Source organism: Hyperoodon ampullatus, assembly GCF_949752795.1.
Source record: "Hyperoodon ampullatus genome assembly, chromosome: 1".
NCBI classification, from domain to species: Eukaryota; Metazoa; Chordata; class Mammalia; order Artiodactyla; family Ziphiidae; genus Hyperoodon; species Hyperoodon ampullatus.
The window spans coordinates 187,255,439-187,268,727 of record NC_136914.1 but is presented as its reverse complement, the minus strand read 5'-3'; the positions used below and the strand labels follow the sequence as shown (position 1 = coordinate 187,268,727).

Genomic DNA, 13,289 nt, shown 5'->3' with positions numbered 1-13,289 from the left:
CAGATAGGATAGAAGTAAATCAGGCACAGTTATCTGTGTAAAGACACATTCCTCAACTGAGGAAGCACTGCAATGTCTCAGAATAAATATAAACTTTCCTGAAAATGAACCCTGCTAACACTACATGATTGAGGTGGAGCTAGGGATTTTAAAAAGAATGAGCCATGGGACATACTTAGAGTACATCATTTAAAATGTCCTTCTTTATTTTGAATTACCAGCATTAAAAGAAACTGGTAATGGAAGCCTGAAATTATATGGCTATATGAAAGCCAGCAAGGGAATAAGGCTTCCCCTGAGCACAACAGAGTTTCTCCCTTATGAAGGAGATTGTGTCACCAATGAGAAGTCTAGGAACAATCCCACCTAACACCTGAAGTAGAGATCTGGAGAAGGAGTGGCAGAGGTGATAGTAAGGCTATTTAATAAGAAATTTCCAAAACTCCTCTTAGGAACACATCTATGTGGATAAACAGCTATTTTTTCCAAGATAAAATGTATAAACAAGAAATAAACAATCATATAAACAATTCTGAAAAAAGATTATAATCAAAAAATAAATATTATTACAAATATCTAAATATTATATATATTATTTTATTATTTATGTGTAAATACTATTTTATGTTATAGAAAATACATATATATTAAAGAAGCACATTTTAAACATAATTTGCTCCCATTTGAAAAAAATGCATAAAATTTATAAACAAGGAAACATTTAAAATAAGAAAACAAGTTCTCAGAGTGAGTTGAAGATGAATGCCAGAGGACTTGGATCTCAGCTAAAGAACAGTATTCCAGTTACTGAAATTTCAGCAAGTGGACTTTTTGAAAGTCATGATCTTCTTCAAAAAGGTTTTTCTTATGTGAAAAATGAACTTTTGCCCAGTCATCCTCTTAAATTATCAGAAAAAAATTCCCAGCTCAACCAAGATCAAATGAACTTTTGCACACTGAGAAACATCCAGTGTCTATTTGCTCCATTAAAACTACACATGGAATTCAAGACAGTGCAGCAGGTTCAGCATCTTCCATTTCTTCCAAGCTCAAACATTTCATTGGATATTTTGAGGGGTAATGATGAGACTACTGGATTTGAAGATATTCTTAATGACCCATCACAAAGTGAACTAATGGGAGAACCACACTTGATGGTTGAATATGAGCTCAGTTTACTGTAATGCAGTGTGCTGTTCATGGAAATAAAGGGGCTGCATCTTGTTTATAGCCGTTTTTTACTATAATTTGACATGCACAATATTAAAAGTACTGACACATGAGAAAAAATAAATAAATAATAAAATAAAATAAGAAAACAAAGATAAAAGGTGAGCTGACTGAGAGTCAAAAAAAGAGTGAAAAGAGAAATGGATGAGCTAATGAAATAAAATAAGAGAACTAAAAATAATAAATGGAAAATTATAATATAGATCAGCTTCAAGTCCAAAAAATCACCACAAAATAGAAAACTGAATTACATTAGATTGGAACAAAGTTCTTCCAGAATATATATATAAAAAAAAAAGACAAATGATGAGGAATAAGATCAGAGATATTGAGCTTAATGGATGATAATTATGATTCTGAAGAAGACACTGAAGCAAATGAGAAATGAGTAGACACAAGCAAAGAATAGTTTAAAGAGGTAGGAAAAGACCTGAGTCTTTAGATGAATCTGTAAGGACTGCTGATCTCTAGGTAAACATGAAGAAGTGATTCCAGTTCTAAGACTCTCCCTCTTCAAAACTTGAAATGAAGATGATCAGAAGAAGCTGATGTTTTTAGCAGAGTTCTCAACCCTCGGTCCACCTCTCCTAAGTTGTGATTTAGGCGAATCCTGAGAAACTAAGACTCCCATATTTGAAAAGACATGGTAGTAATGGAATACCATGGCGTTTTTCTCTCTGATTGGGAGGGTCTGAGGGAGATGGAGGAGAAAGTAACAGTGGCAACTTCAGAGAGACTAGTGAAAAAACAAAGAGAAACTGCATGACCCAGAACAAGTTCAATGGGGGATATGTTACAGCACTTTTAAATGATTGAGCAAACTAAACTAAATCTTTAATTAGAGTAAAGTGACTTCTAACTGAATTACTGAAAAAGAAAACAAAAGCTGAGGGCTCGTTGTATTGGTCATACTCATACCAGGAAACGTCAAATTTACATAAAAGTGCACAGAACACAAAACCCAAATTTCAGACTTTAATTATGTAATGATAAATAAGGAGTAATGGAGAATTCACTCACACTATTTTAGAAGAAACAGTTGTAGACAGAATTACCCAAATGTAACATAGCAAGAAAAAATAAATGGCATCATGCAAATATATTAAATATGTAAACAAATAACACTCATGAAAATATATTAAAATAGATAGATCCATTTAAAACTTGAAGACATAATGAAAAATTAAAAGAAAAATTCCTTCCAGTACTTTGTACTATAAAATTTAACAAAACAATGAATTCACTAAATTAAAGCTTAAAGAAGAAAAGATAGAGCAACAGAAGTGAGTATAAATTATGATTATAGAGAAAGGGTACAAATTGATCAAAACAGCACCATAAAATAAATAATAAATAAATTACAAATAGAATGGTCAGGATAGAAATATAACTTATTCAACTAAACAAAGGATTTTCATAATCATATTAAATACAAAAGTAATATGCAGAGATGAGTTGGAAGGTAAGATCTGAGGACAATAATACAAAATAAAAATAATGGTCATCTGAAGTTAGAAAATTCAAAAAGTGAAATACAAAAGATATCCAAATATATAATAAAATTTTTTCCTGAAATGTTGGAAAACTTCATACAATGTCCAAAACTTAGATAATAGATGGGTCAATAGACAGATAGAATTTTATGGAAAATAGCTAAAATATGATCATAATTTCAAATTTAGGAAAACTACAATATGAAGAAATAATTCTATGAGAATCCTGATTGAAAAAACAGATCTTTCAAGAGTAAGAAAATCAAGCTGTTCTCAAGATCACCACAGCAATATTCAATAATATGAAACATTGGAACAATGTCCCCAAGTTTTGTAGAATAGAAAATATAACCTTTGGGAACGAAAATAATGTCCCCTCAATGATGTCCATGCCCTAATCCCCAGAAACTATGAATATGCTACCTTACATGGCAAAAAGGACTTTGTAGACAGGATTAAATTAAGGATTATGATATGGGGAGATTATTTTGGATTATCCATGTGAGCAAGATCTAATCATAAGCCCTTAAAAATGAAAGAGGGCAAGAAGAATGAGTCAGAGAGATGCCAGCAGGAGAAGCATTTAATGCCCCATTGCCAATTCTGAGATGTTGGGGGAAATGTTCAAAAAGTAGAGACAGGCCTCTAGGAGGTAAGTGGACCCCAAGCTGAGAGCCATCAAGGAAACCAGAAATCTTAGTCCTTTAGTCTTAGAGAACTAAATTCTCCCAACACCAGAAGGAACAAGGAAATGAAAAATACAAACTTTCCTGTCAACATCTTGATGTTTAGCCCCGTGAGACCAGCACTGATTATTTGACTTACAGAACTGTAACATAATAAATATTACTCTTTAAATCCACTATCTTGGCTGTAATTTGTTATGGCAGCAATATACATCTAATACATAACTGAAGAATATTATACACATCCGAGCTGTGTTCATGTATAAAGGAAACAGAAGGGCATCCACAAGGATGAAAATGGTGAGTACACTCTCTTGGTGGTTCTAATGAGGTTGAATTGGAAATGCAGTACCAACTTTTCTTCCTTCCTTTATTTTTAAATACCTAAGAAAGAGTGAAACTTTCCAGTGCAGAGATTTGAGAAGCAGCTGAATAATATAAACGAAAAAGAAAAAAACGTTTAGGAGGAAAGAAAGAATAAGAGGAATTAGCACACCATTTTTCTTATTTTGTTTTCCATAGAAAAAGTGTCAAATCATATTATATAGCTTTGAAAATTATGGTTTAAACATTTATATGCACATTTACATACACATAATATTTAAGAACAATGTTATTCTTAAAGACTAAAAAAAACTCCTTTAGACAATAATATCTTAAGGAAAAATATTTCAAAAGCTCAACACATAGTTTCATTTTAATTTCATGTTGTGTAAAGGAAAATTAAATATAATTCTCTGTATCATCTTATTTATATGAATTTTTTTCCCCATTCTACTTCTACTCTATTTGTATCTTCATAGACTGGATCAATGTTGTGAAACAATGACCATGTTCTTTACATTATGAATTTGAAGTAAGAAATTCAAACTAACACATAGAGAACAAACGCCAGTAGACTACCTGATCATATTAATTAGTAATCTAATGATTACTACATAAACATTATTTTCACAGTGTTAAACCTAGTTTTAAATATTTGTGTTGGATGTTAAAAAATGTATATTTTTAAATGTTTTGTTCTACTAATATTTAACCCTAACACTAAGTCTACCATCCTATAGAAACCAATATGATTAAAGGTATTTCTATTTAACCTGTTAATATCTTAAGTAAAACTTTATGGGTTCTCACTGTTTTGAACCTAACAGAAAGATAGTGAAGCAAGCAGTCACCATCAATCTATACTGAAAATCTTAATACAGTGTCAAAAGTTTTAGTAACACACAAAAAAATACATCCACTTCTTTCTTTCAAGGAAGTTTCCATGTAGTTTTGTGACTAGAGCTAACATTTAGCAAAATATAAGAGTAATCTAAATGGTTCTGACTCTAAATGCAACTAAAATTTCTTTGGCTTTGTTCAACACCCTACTTGCAAAAGCAACAGGAGAAATAGAATGCTGATGCTTTCTGATATTAACCCCATTACAATTTTGTGAAATGTCCTGCATCTTATTTTTCTTTCAGTGTTCCTAATCACGGATGTTTGGGAATGACAGCAGGCAAACCTATTCTAAACAGAATAGCAACATGGATTTTGTTATTGTTCATTTGAGCCTGATGTTTTGATTAAACAAAACTCTTTCTCTAAAGATCTGTCATCTTGTCTGAGAATATAAACAAATTGGATTAATTTTGTGTTGTTCCAAAATAATTTTGCTTCTGTTGGAATTCAGAAGAAAAGAACTCTTACAGGAAACCATATTCCACCCTTCATCCCTTTTAAATTATAAACATGTTCTACACAGGAACTGAGCAGATAGTGAGCACTCATTCCCCATGTCCTAAATAGAAAGCAAAATATATAAATCTTGGTCCTTACCCAAGACTGTCACATCCAATGAACAAGCTAAACTAATACACCCAAAATAACAGTACACACTGTATGACCAGTCATTATTAAATTTGGCCCTTCCTCTACAGTTTGCTTATTTGGAGACAGAAGATAAAGTTATTATAGCCAGTGTGGTGAGCCAAAGCTCCCTTTGATTATTTGAGATAAGAATTGAGCTAGGTATTAAAAAGTGGTAAGATTCATAAACATGAAGGAAAGGCTCTTGGGAATTCAGAGCAAAGGAAAGTAAACTCATAAATCTCTCCAGGCAGAAATGAGCACACTGAGTTTGTGAGATGGTGACAACATTGGTTCCACAAAGCAGGAGAAAATTATACTGTAAACATAGAGAGTGGTCTGCTTGGGGAGGGTCTTGAAAAATTAGAGAAGTACAAAATAGAAGCTAGTGAATGAAAAGTCTTGGTAGGAATGGCAACTGAAAACGGTGCTTAAGAAAAATTAATAATAAAGTAGTTGTTGGAGAGTGGACAATCATATAGGCCACAGTGAGATCGCTGCCATCAATACTGAGAAATTACATAACAGAGAGGAAGAGTTAGTGATACACATTTTATTTCAACAGATTTATTTTGTATACACAGAGTAAAAGCAAGATTATTTATTTATTTATGTACTGAGACATGCTTTTTAGTCATGTAACACTAGGGCACACTCCCACATAGTAATTCAAAATGCATTAGTGCTAATGGTAGTTGTTTTGACCAAAAAAGTCAAACACTTAATTTTATTAAATTAAGTCATTCAAAGCCATATCTCTCAGGGAATTCATGCATAAACAGTAGCTAGATGAGAAAATGAAGCGCTAGGTCAAGACAGTGCCAGAGTAGAAGCCAACTATGGTTTGTATAATTGTACAAATCAAGGTGCAGCTTACCTCCTAGTGTTTCAGTATGAATTTACTAATTGCAGTTTGATCCCTGAAGACTACTAGAAGCCATATTTAATTTGTATGAAAGTTAAATTTGTGGTTGGTCTATATGTATAAGCTAAAAGTAAGTTGTTTTGTGTTTCTGTTTGTTTTGTATTGCATTATCCTTCTCTAACTTCTTTGCTGGTGATCTGAAATATCCTATGTGTTGCTCTGGCAGAGTTTTCAGAACATTTCTGGGGGAAGCAGAGATTTTTTCTCTTCTCTTTTTCTGGGAGGAAAGAGGAATAGAATTTCACATGTAAGCCAATATATTTTCCTCCCAAATTTCCACCCAAATTCCTTCTCTTTCTTCATTAAAATCTTATCTTAATATATCTACAGGGTTTATATCTTGAAGTCACCTATGCTTTTTCATAGATGATTTGTAGGATTATATCTGGAAGCATTAATCTGTTTTCTGACTATTTCACTTCTCTGCTCTCTCACAAATCCCTTAAGGGTATCTTCTTCTGGTTACATGAAAAGGGAAAAAATAAATAAATAAACCTCAAAGAAACCTCTTGCCTTCAGGTCAAAGAATATTTGGATGGTTGCATATGGAGCCAGTTGCTCTGCTATCGAAGAATAATAGCATGGGAGTGGGGAGGCAGAAAAAGAGGATGTAAAAGATGATATTGAATGAGTTAGAAAAGCATAAAAGGATAAGGTATATCAAACAATGAAGGGTAGGAATGACTGATTTGAAGATCAGAGATAAGAATGAAAGAGCCTCAGAATATAGATGTTCCAATAACCAATCCATGTGGACAACCTATGGTCCATCAGCTATGATACCTAAAAGTGCCCCTGATCAGTGTAGGACTTCAGTACCTTACATAGGGATGGAGACATGAAAGGAAATCTTGTCCCCTAAACAAGGTTGCAATGTCCAGAAGTATTTGACAATCTCCCCAGAGCAACTGTGGGGATCCACCACGGCTGCATAGTTACCAGAAACACTGTATTCTTACTTTCTGGTGTCCTTAATTTTTACCTAACTTGTCTTAAACTTTTCTAATCTGAAATATATTCATATTTCAATGTGCTATTCTCCTTTGAACAATTTACAGTACACACCTATTATTAGATAGAAAACCTTACCTATATATTGACATTCAAAGTCTTCCAAATTGTGACTCCATTTACATTCCAGTATTTCAAAAATGAACTGATTTATTTCAGTCTAGCAATTCACACCAAAAACCTACTAAATAATTATATTTTCCATTTTATATCAATTCACAGGAATGCCTACCTCCCCTTTCTCTATACTCTGAGCTACTCGAAAAGGCTCAAATCCCAGGAGATCTACACTGAAAGATCTCCTACTGTATAATCGCCTTATATACTTGAGAACATAATTATGTTACGTCTATTGCTCACTGTTTTTCACATAAGTGATTCTATATTTGGATGCTTCCAACTACACTTTTTGAATTGCTGTTATAAATTTCAAAACATTTTATCCATTTCATCATTAAACAAATATTCCCTGAGGGCCTGTCACATGCCAAGTATTATGCAGTGGTCTAGAAACATAAGGAACAAGACAGTCACAGTGCTGGCCCTCATTGTATTCATTCTCCAATAGTAACACTGGGGAGCTATTGCAGCTCCACCCTTATCAGTGTCAGGCAGCAGAACTTTACCAGGAAGACAATACATTTTTCTCTTAGCAGGCCCACCTGCCTTAGATTGACTTACAAATAATATTCATTCTTTAAACACATCTCAAGCGACACATTTTTAACAAAATCTGTTCAGTACTCTCTCTACTAGATACAATGCCACTCAAATGTAAAACCATATAATATTTTGTCTTTAATATTCTGGTAAAATGGTTATTTGTATATTTAGTTTAATCCCTTCCCAATTTTGACTGTATTTCAAAGGCATAGTTGATCCTCGATTAATCTCTACATTTCCTTTGCACCTAGCCTCACATTATATAGAACTTAGGTAACTCAATATATATTGCACCATTGATTTTTGTCCTATATTTATTCATTCCATTCAATAAATATTTTCTTAGATATAAGTGTCAGGTGTTGTTGAAAAATCTATGCTTCCTTGCTATGTTCATATCATCTATAATAATAAATCAAATAACTTCATGTCCTAGGTACCATAATAAGGCCATAGTAACATAAGGAAAAGGAGAAGTTTTAATTCTTTCAGAAGCCGATCAGAGTCACCAGCTCCTTGTGAGTAGGCAATTATGACATATCTTTTTATTTTATTCAAATAAACACTTTGGGAGAACAAAACTGTGCCAACATGGCACATACAAATGAATGAATGAATGAATGACGAAATTAATGCATGTTAATATGCAGAACAGCTGATGTTAGAGCACTCTGCAAAAAAAAATAACTTCCATTAACTTCAGTTGAAAGTGGAGAACTATTCAGGGGGACACTGGCTATAATTTCTCTCTATAAGCCTGAAGTACCCTGTTACCTTAATAGTAATGTGTTTTTTCTTTCTTTCTCTTAGAAAAAGATAAAATACACAAGATTATTGTAAAATATTGCATTCCAATAAGATATGTCAAAATATGCATGCAACTTTCCCAGACAGGTAACTTTTATATTGCTGTATCAAACAGTATATTTAATATTTGTGAAGTACTTGTGTGTAACCTTTATCCACAAATTCTACTAGCTTCTGTTTAATGTTTCTAAGCACAGGGAGGGATTTTCTCATTATAGCTGCCTGAAATTAAGCAATAGAGTTTCATGGTTTTCATTTTGTCTTATCATTGAAGTATAATTGACACACAATGTCATATTAGTTTCATGTATACATTATAGTGATTTGATATTTATATACATTTTGAAATGGTCACCATGGAAAGTTACTATCAAACTTATTACCATACAAAGTTATTACAACATACAAAATTATTATAGTATTATTGACTATATTCCTATGCTGTGCATTACATCATCATGACCTATTTATTTCATAACTGGAAGTTTATACCACTTAATCACCTTCACCTATTTTGCCCAAATCCCCAATCCCCCTTCCCTCTGGCAACCACCAGTTTACTTTCAGTATTTATGAGCCTGTTTTTGCTTCGTTTAGTTTGTTCATTTGCTTTCTTTTTTAGATTTCACAGATAAGTGAAACCATATGGTATATTTATTTCTCTGACTTATTTCACTTAGCATATGCAATCTAGGTCCATCCTTAGATTTTCAAATGGCAAGATTTCATCATTTTATGGCTAATATTTCATTGTGTGTGAAATACACACACAACATATTTTCTTTATCCATTCATCTGTTGATGGACACTTAGGTTGCCTCCATATCTTGGCTACTGCAAGTAATGCTGCAATGAACATAGGGTGCATATATCTTTTGGAGTTAGTGTTTTCATTCTCTTCAGAGGTGTCACTACAAACTTCCCTCTTAGAACTGTGTTTGCTATGTCCCATTGATTTTGGAAAGATGTGTTTCCATTTTCATTTGTTTCAAGGTACTTTTTTGATTTCCTCTTTGATTTCTTCATGGATCCATTGATGGATTTAGGAGCATGTTATTTAGTATCCACATGTTTGTGATTTTTTTCCAGTTTACTTCCTAAAATTGATTTCTAGTTTTATACCTTTGTGGTCAGAAAAGATACTTGATATGATTTCAGTATTTTTAAATTTACTGAAATATTTTTGTGGCCTAGCATGTGATCTATCCTGGAGAATGTTCCATGTGAACTTGAAAATAATTTGTATTCTGCTGTTTTTGGAATGTTCTGTATATATCTATTAAATTAATCTGCTCAAATATGTCATTTAAGGGCAATGTTTCTTCACTGATTTTATTTCTGGGTGATCTATCCATTTATGTAATTGGAATATTAGGTTTGCCTACTATTATTGTATTTCTGTCAACTTCTCCCTTTAGGCCTGTTAATATTTGACTTATATATTTAGATGATCCTATGTTGGGTGCATAAATATTTCAAATGTTACATCCTCTTGTTGGAGTGATCCCTTTATCATTATGTAATGTCCTTATTTGTCTTTTGTTAGTTTTTGTTTTAAAGTCTATTTTGTCTGATGTAACTACTGGTACCCCGGCTTTCTTTTCATCTCTGTTTGCATATAATATCTCTTTCCATTCCTTCACCTTCAGTGTGTGTCTTTAGATCTGAAGTGAGTCTCCTATAAGCAGCATTTAGATGAATCTTGGCATTTTATCTACTCAGCCATTCCTATGTCTTTTGATTGGAGAATTGAATCCATTTATATTTAAAGTCATTATTGATAGTTATATACTTATTGCCATACTGTAATTGTTTTCTGGTTGTTTCTGCAGTTTTTGTCTATTCCTCTCTTCTCTTTTTCTCTTCACTTATGGTTTAATGATTTTATTTAGTGTCATGTTTGGAATCCTTTCTTTTTATTTTTTATGTATCTATTATAGGTTTTGGTTTATGGTTACCATGAGGTTTATATATAACAATTTATATATAAAAAAGTCTATTTTAAGTTAATAAGTCACTTAAATTCATACTCATTCTAAAAGCATTGTACTTACTCAGCCTCCCCATTTTATGTTTTTGATATATTTTACTTCTTTTTATTTTATGTACAGCTTACTTTATTGTAGTTATAGTTGATTTTACTATTTTTGTCTTTTAAGCTTCATACAAGCTTTATAAGGGGTTGATCCACTAACTTTATTATATATTTGTCTTTACTAGTGAGACTTTTTCTTTCATATACTGTCTTATTTCCAGTAATGGACTTTTCTTTTCTACTTAAAGAAGTCCCTTTAATATTTTTTGTAAAGCTGGTTTAATAGTGAATTGCTTATCTGGGAACTATCTCTCCTTCAATTCTGAATGATAACCTTACCATATAGAGTATCCTAAGTTGTAGGTTTTTATTTCCTTTCAGCACTTTTAATATATCATGTCACTCCCTTCTGTCCTGCAAAGTTTCTGCTTAAAAATCCTTGAATAGAGTTAAGATGGTGGAGGAGTAGGAGGATGTGCAGTGTATCTCTCTCCACGGATACATTAGGAATACATCTATAGGTGCAACAATCCTCACAGAACACCAGCTGAACACTAGCAGAAGACCTTGGACACCAGAAAGGACTATAAAGATCTCTGGATAACTGGGTAGGACAAAAAAAAGAAGGGAGAAGGTGGAGGAGAGGAAGAAGGACGGGACATGAACCCTGGGTGGGGGGTGGAGCTGAAGCAGAGGAGAGATTCTGGAATTCGAGGAAACCCCCTCTCCAACTGGGAAATCGATTGGGACAGAAGGGAAATATTTGAGGCTGTTGGAAGAGGGTGAAGTGGCCAATCTGTGGCAGACAGGACAGAGTGAGAAATACACAGATGGTCCATACCTTGGTCCTACGTGCCCTGCACTGGGACGTGTGTTCAGAAGTTGCAAGGGGCATGGGAGCTGGAGTGTGGGGATTGGAGAACAGGTCCAGAGTGAGAACTTCTGTTGGCTGTGAGGAGACAGACTGAGGGGATGGGAGAGAGGAAATTCACAGAAGGGAATGCCTACAGAAGAAGACTGGACTGCCATGGAAGCAGAGCACAACTGCAGAGTCACACGTGGGGGGAGGGGCCACTATTGTAGCCTCTCTCTCCCCACAGGCTGGTGTCTGCCAAAGAACAATAAAAGAAACCCTCTCAGGGCTGGCTCTCACACGCTGGTTACCAAGCAATAAAAAAAAAAAGCCCCCTCAGGGCTGGCCCTCACGTGCCAGCTGCAGGGCAGTAAAAAAAAAAAAAAAAAAGGTCTCTCAGGGCTGGCCCCCACACGCTGGCTCCTGGGTGCCAGAAAAAGCCTGGCCAGTGCTGGCCCTCATGCACCTTATGTCAAGTGCCAGAAAAGTTCCTCACTAGGGATATATCTCTTGTGCCCAAGGCCACCAGCTTCCCTGCACATTTGGCACTTCTGGGGTTCCTGCTATCCAAGCAGTCATACCACCTCTGTGCTCGGTCCTCACTGGGGCACACCCAAGAGCTCCAAGGCAACCTCAGGACCAGACTCCTCTGGGTGAAATACATGCAGAGGTGGGGATAAAACCAAAGCTGAACCCCAGGAACGGGTTGACTAAGGAAGAGGACTGCAAATCTTTCCATCAGATGTACAAGCTGCAGATTAAATCCCCATGATCAGCTAGATAGACCCTGCATCTATGGAGTGTCTGAGTAGACAATGAGTATTTCCACAAATGAAAACAGTATAGCTCTGGCAGCTGTGGACTTTGAGGGTAAACTTATGCAGGAATTGGGCCAGATCAGGGTCTGAGTGGTCCCCGCAGGGCTGTCAGCAGGTCCAGAGAACAGCCTAGAGGCAGAGGAGGGCTCCTTGGGGAGGTAGAGGTGGGTTGTGGCTCATGGTGTACGCAAGCACACTTAAAGCTGAGACCCCAAGAAAGCATAATTATTACTATTAATTTTATTATGTTTGATTCATTCTGTTGTTGGTTCTAGCTTTTTGTTTTTTGTTGTTCTTGTTTTAGTATATTTTTTAGTCTATTGTGATCTTCCTGTTTTATAACTTTTTAATATATTTCTATTTTTACTTTGCTTTTCTGTTGTTCTTTTCCCTTATTTTTTCTTCTTCCTTACCTTTAAAATAATTTTTTATATTTCCATTTCTAACATGTTTTTCCATTCTCTGTTTTTTTTCTTTTTCTTTTATTTTATTTTAAAATATTTTTTATCAGTTTGTACTGCTTCCTTGCTTCAATTGTTCATTTGGCACACTGCTTTGGTTTTGTTTTTAGGTTTTCTGTTTTTCTTCATTCAGGTTCTAATTGTTTGATTTTGTTTTGGGGCTCTTCTGTTTGTCTGGTTGTTCTCTTGCTTTTTGTTTTATTTTGCTCTGCTTTTGTTTTTTTATGTGTGTGTGAATGTTTCCTTGTTTCTGTTTTTGTTTGTTTGATTTTGTTTTACCATTTCTCTGGGGTTTTGTTTGTCTTCCTTTTTTTCTTTTTCTTTCTTTATTTTTTCTTTTAATATATTTTATAATTTTATTTTTAATATATTTTTTATTTTACTTTTTTATATTTCTATTTCTGTTACTTTTCTGTTGCTCTGTCTTCTTTCCCCTTTCCCTTTTTCTTTTTT

General features: G+C 34.1%; 1 protein-coding gene across 1 annotated transcript; it reads left to right on the top strand.

Moving 5' to 3' along the window:
- Positions 1 to 758: 758 nt before the first annotated feature.
- On the top strand, positions 759 to 1,184 carry LOC307053980 (proteasome maturation protein-like; the record flags this gene model as incomplete). Its single annotated transcript, XM_079705468.1, has 1 exon — positions 759 to 1,184. One exon carries the CDS (start codon positions 759 to 761, stop codon positions 1,182 to 1,184), a length of 426 nt encoding a protein of 141 aa, XP_079561594.1.
- Positions 1,185 to 13,289: the final 12,105 nt, after the last annotated feature.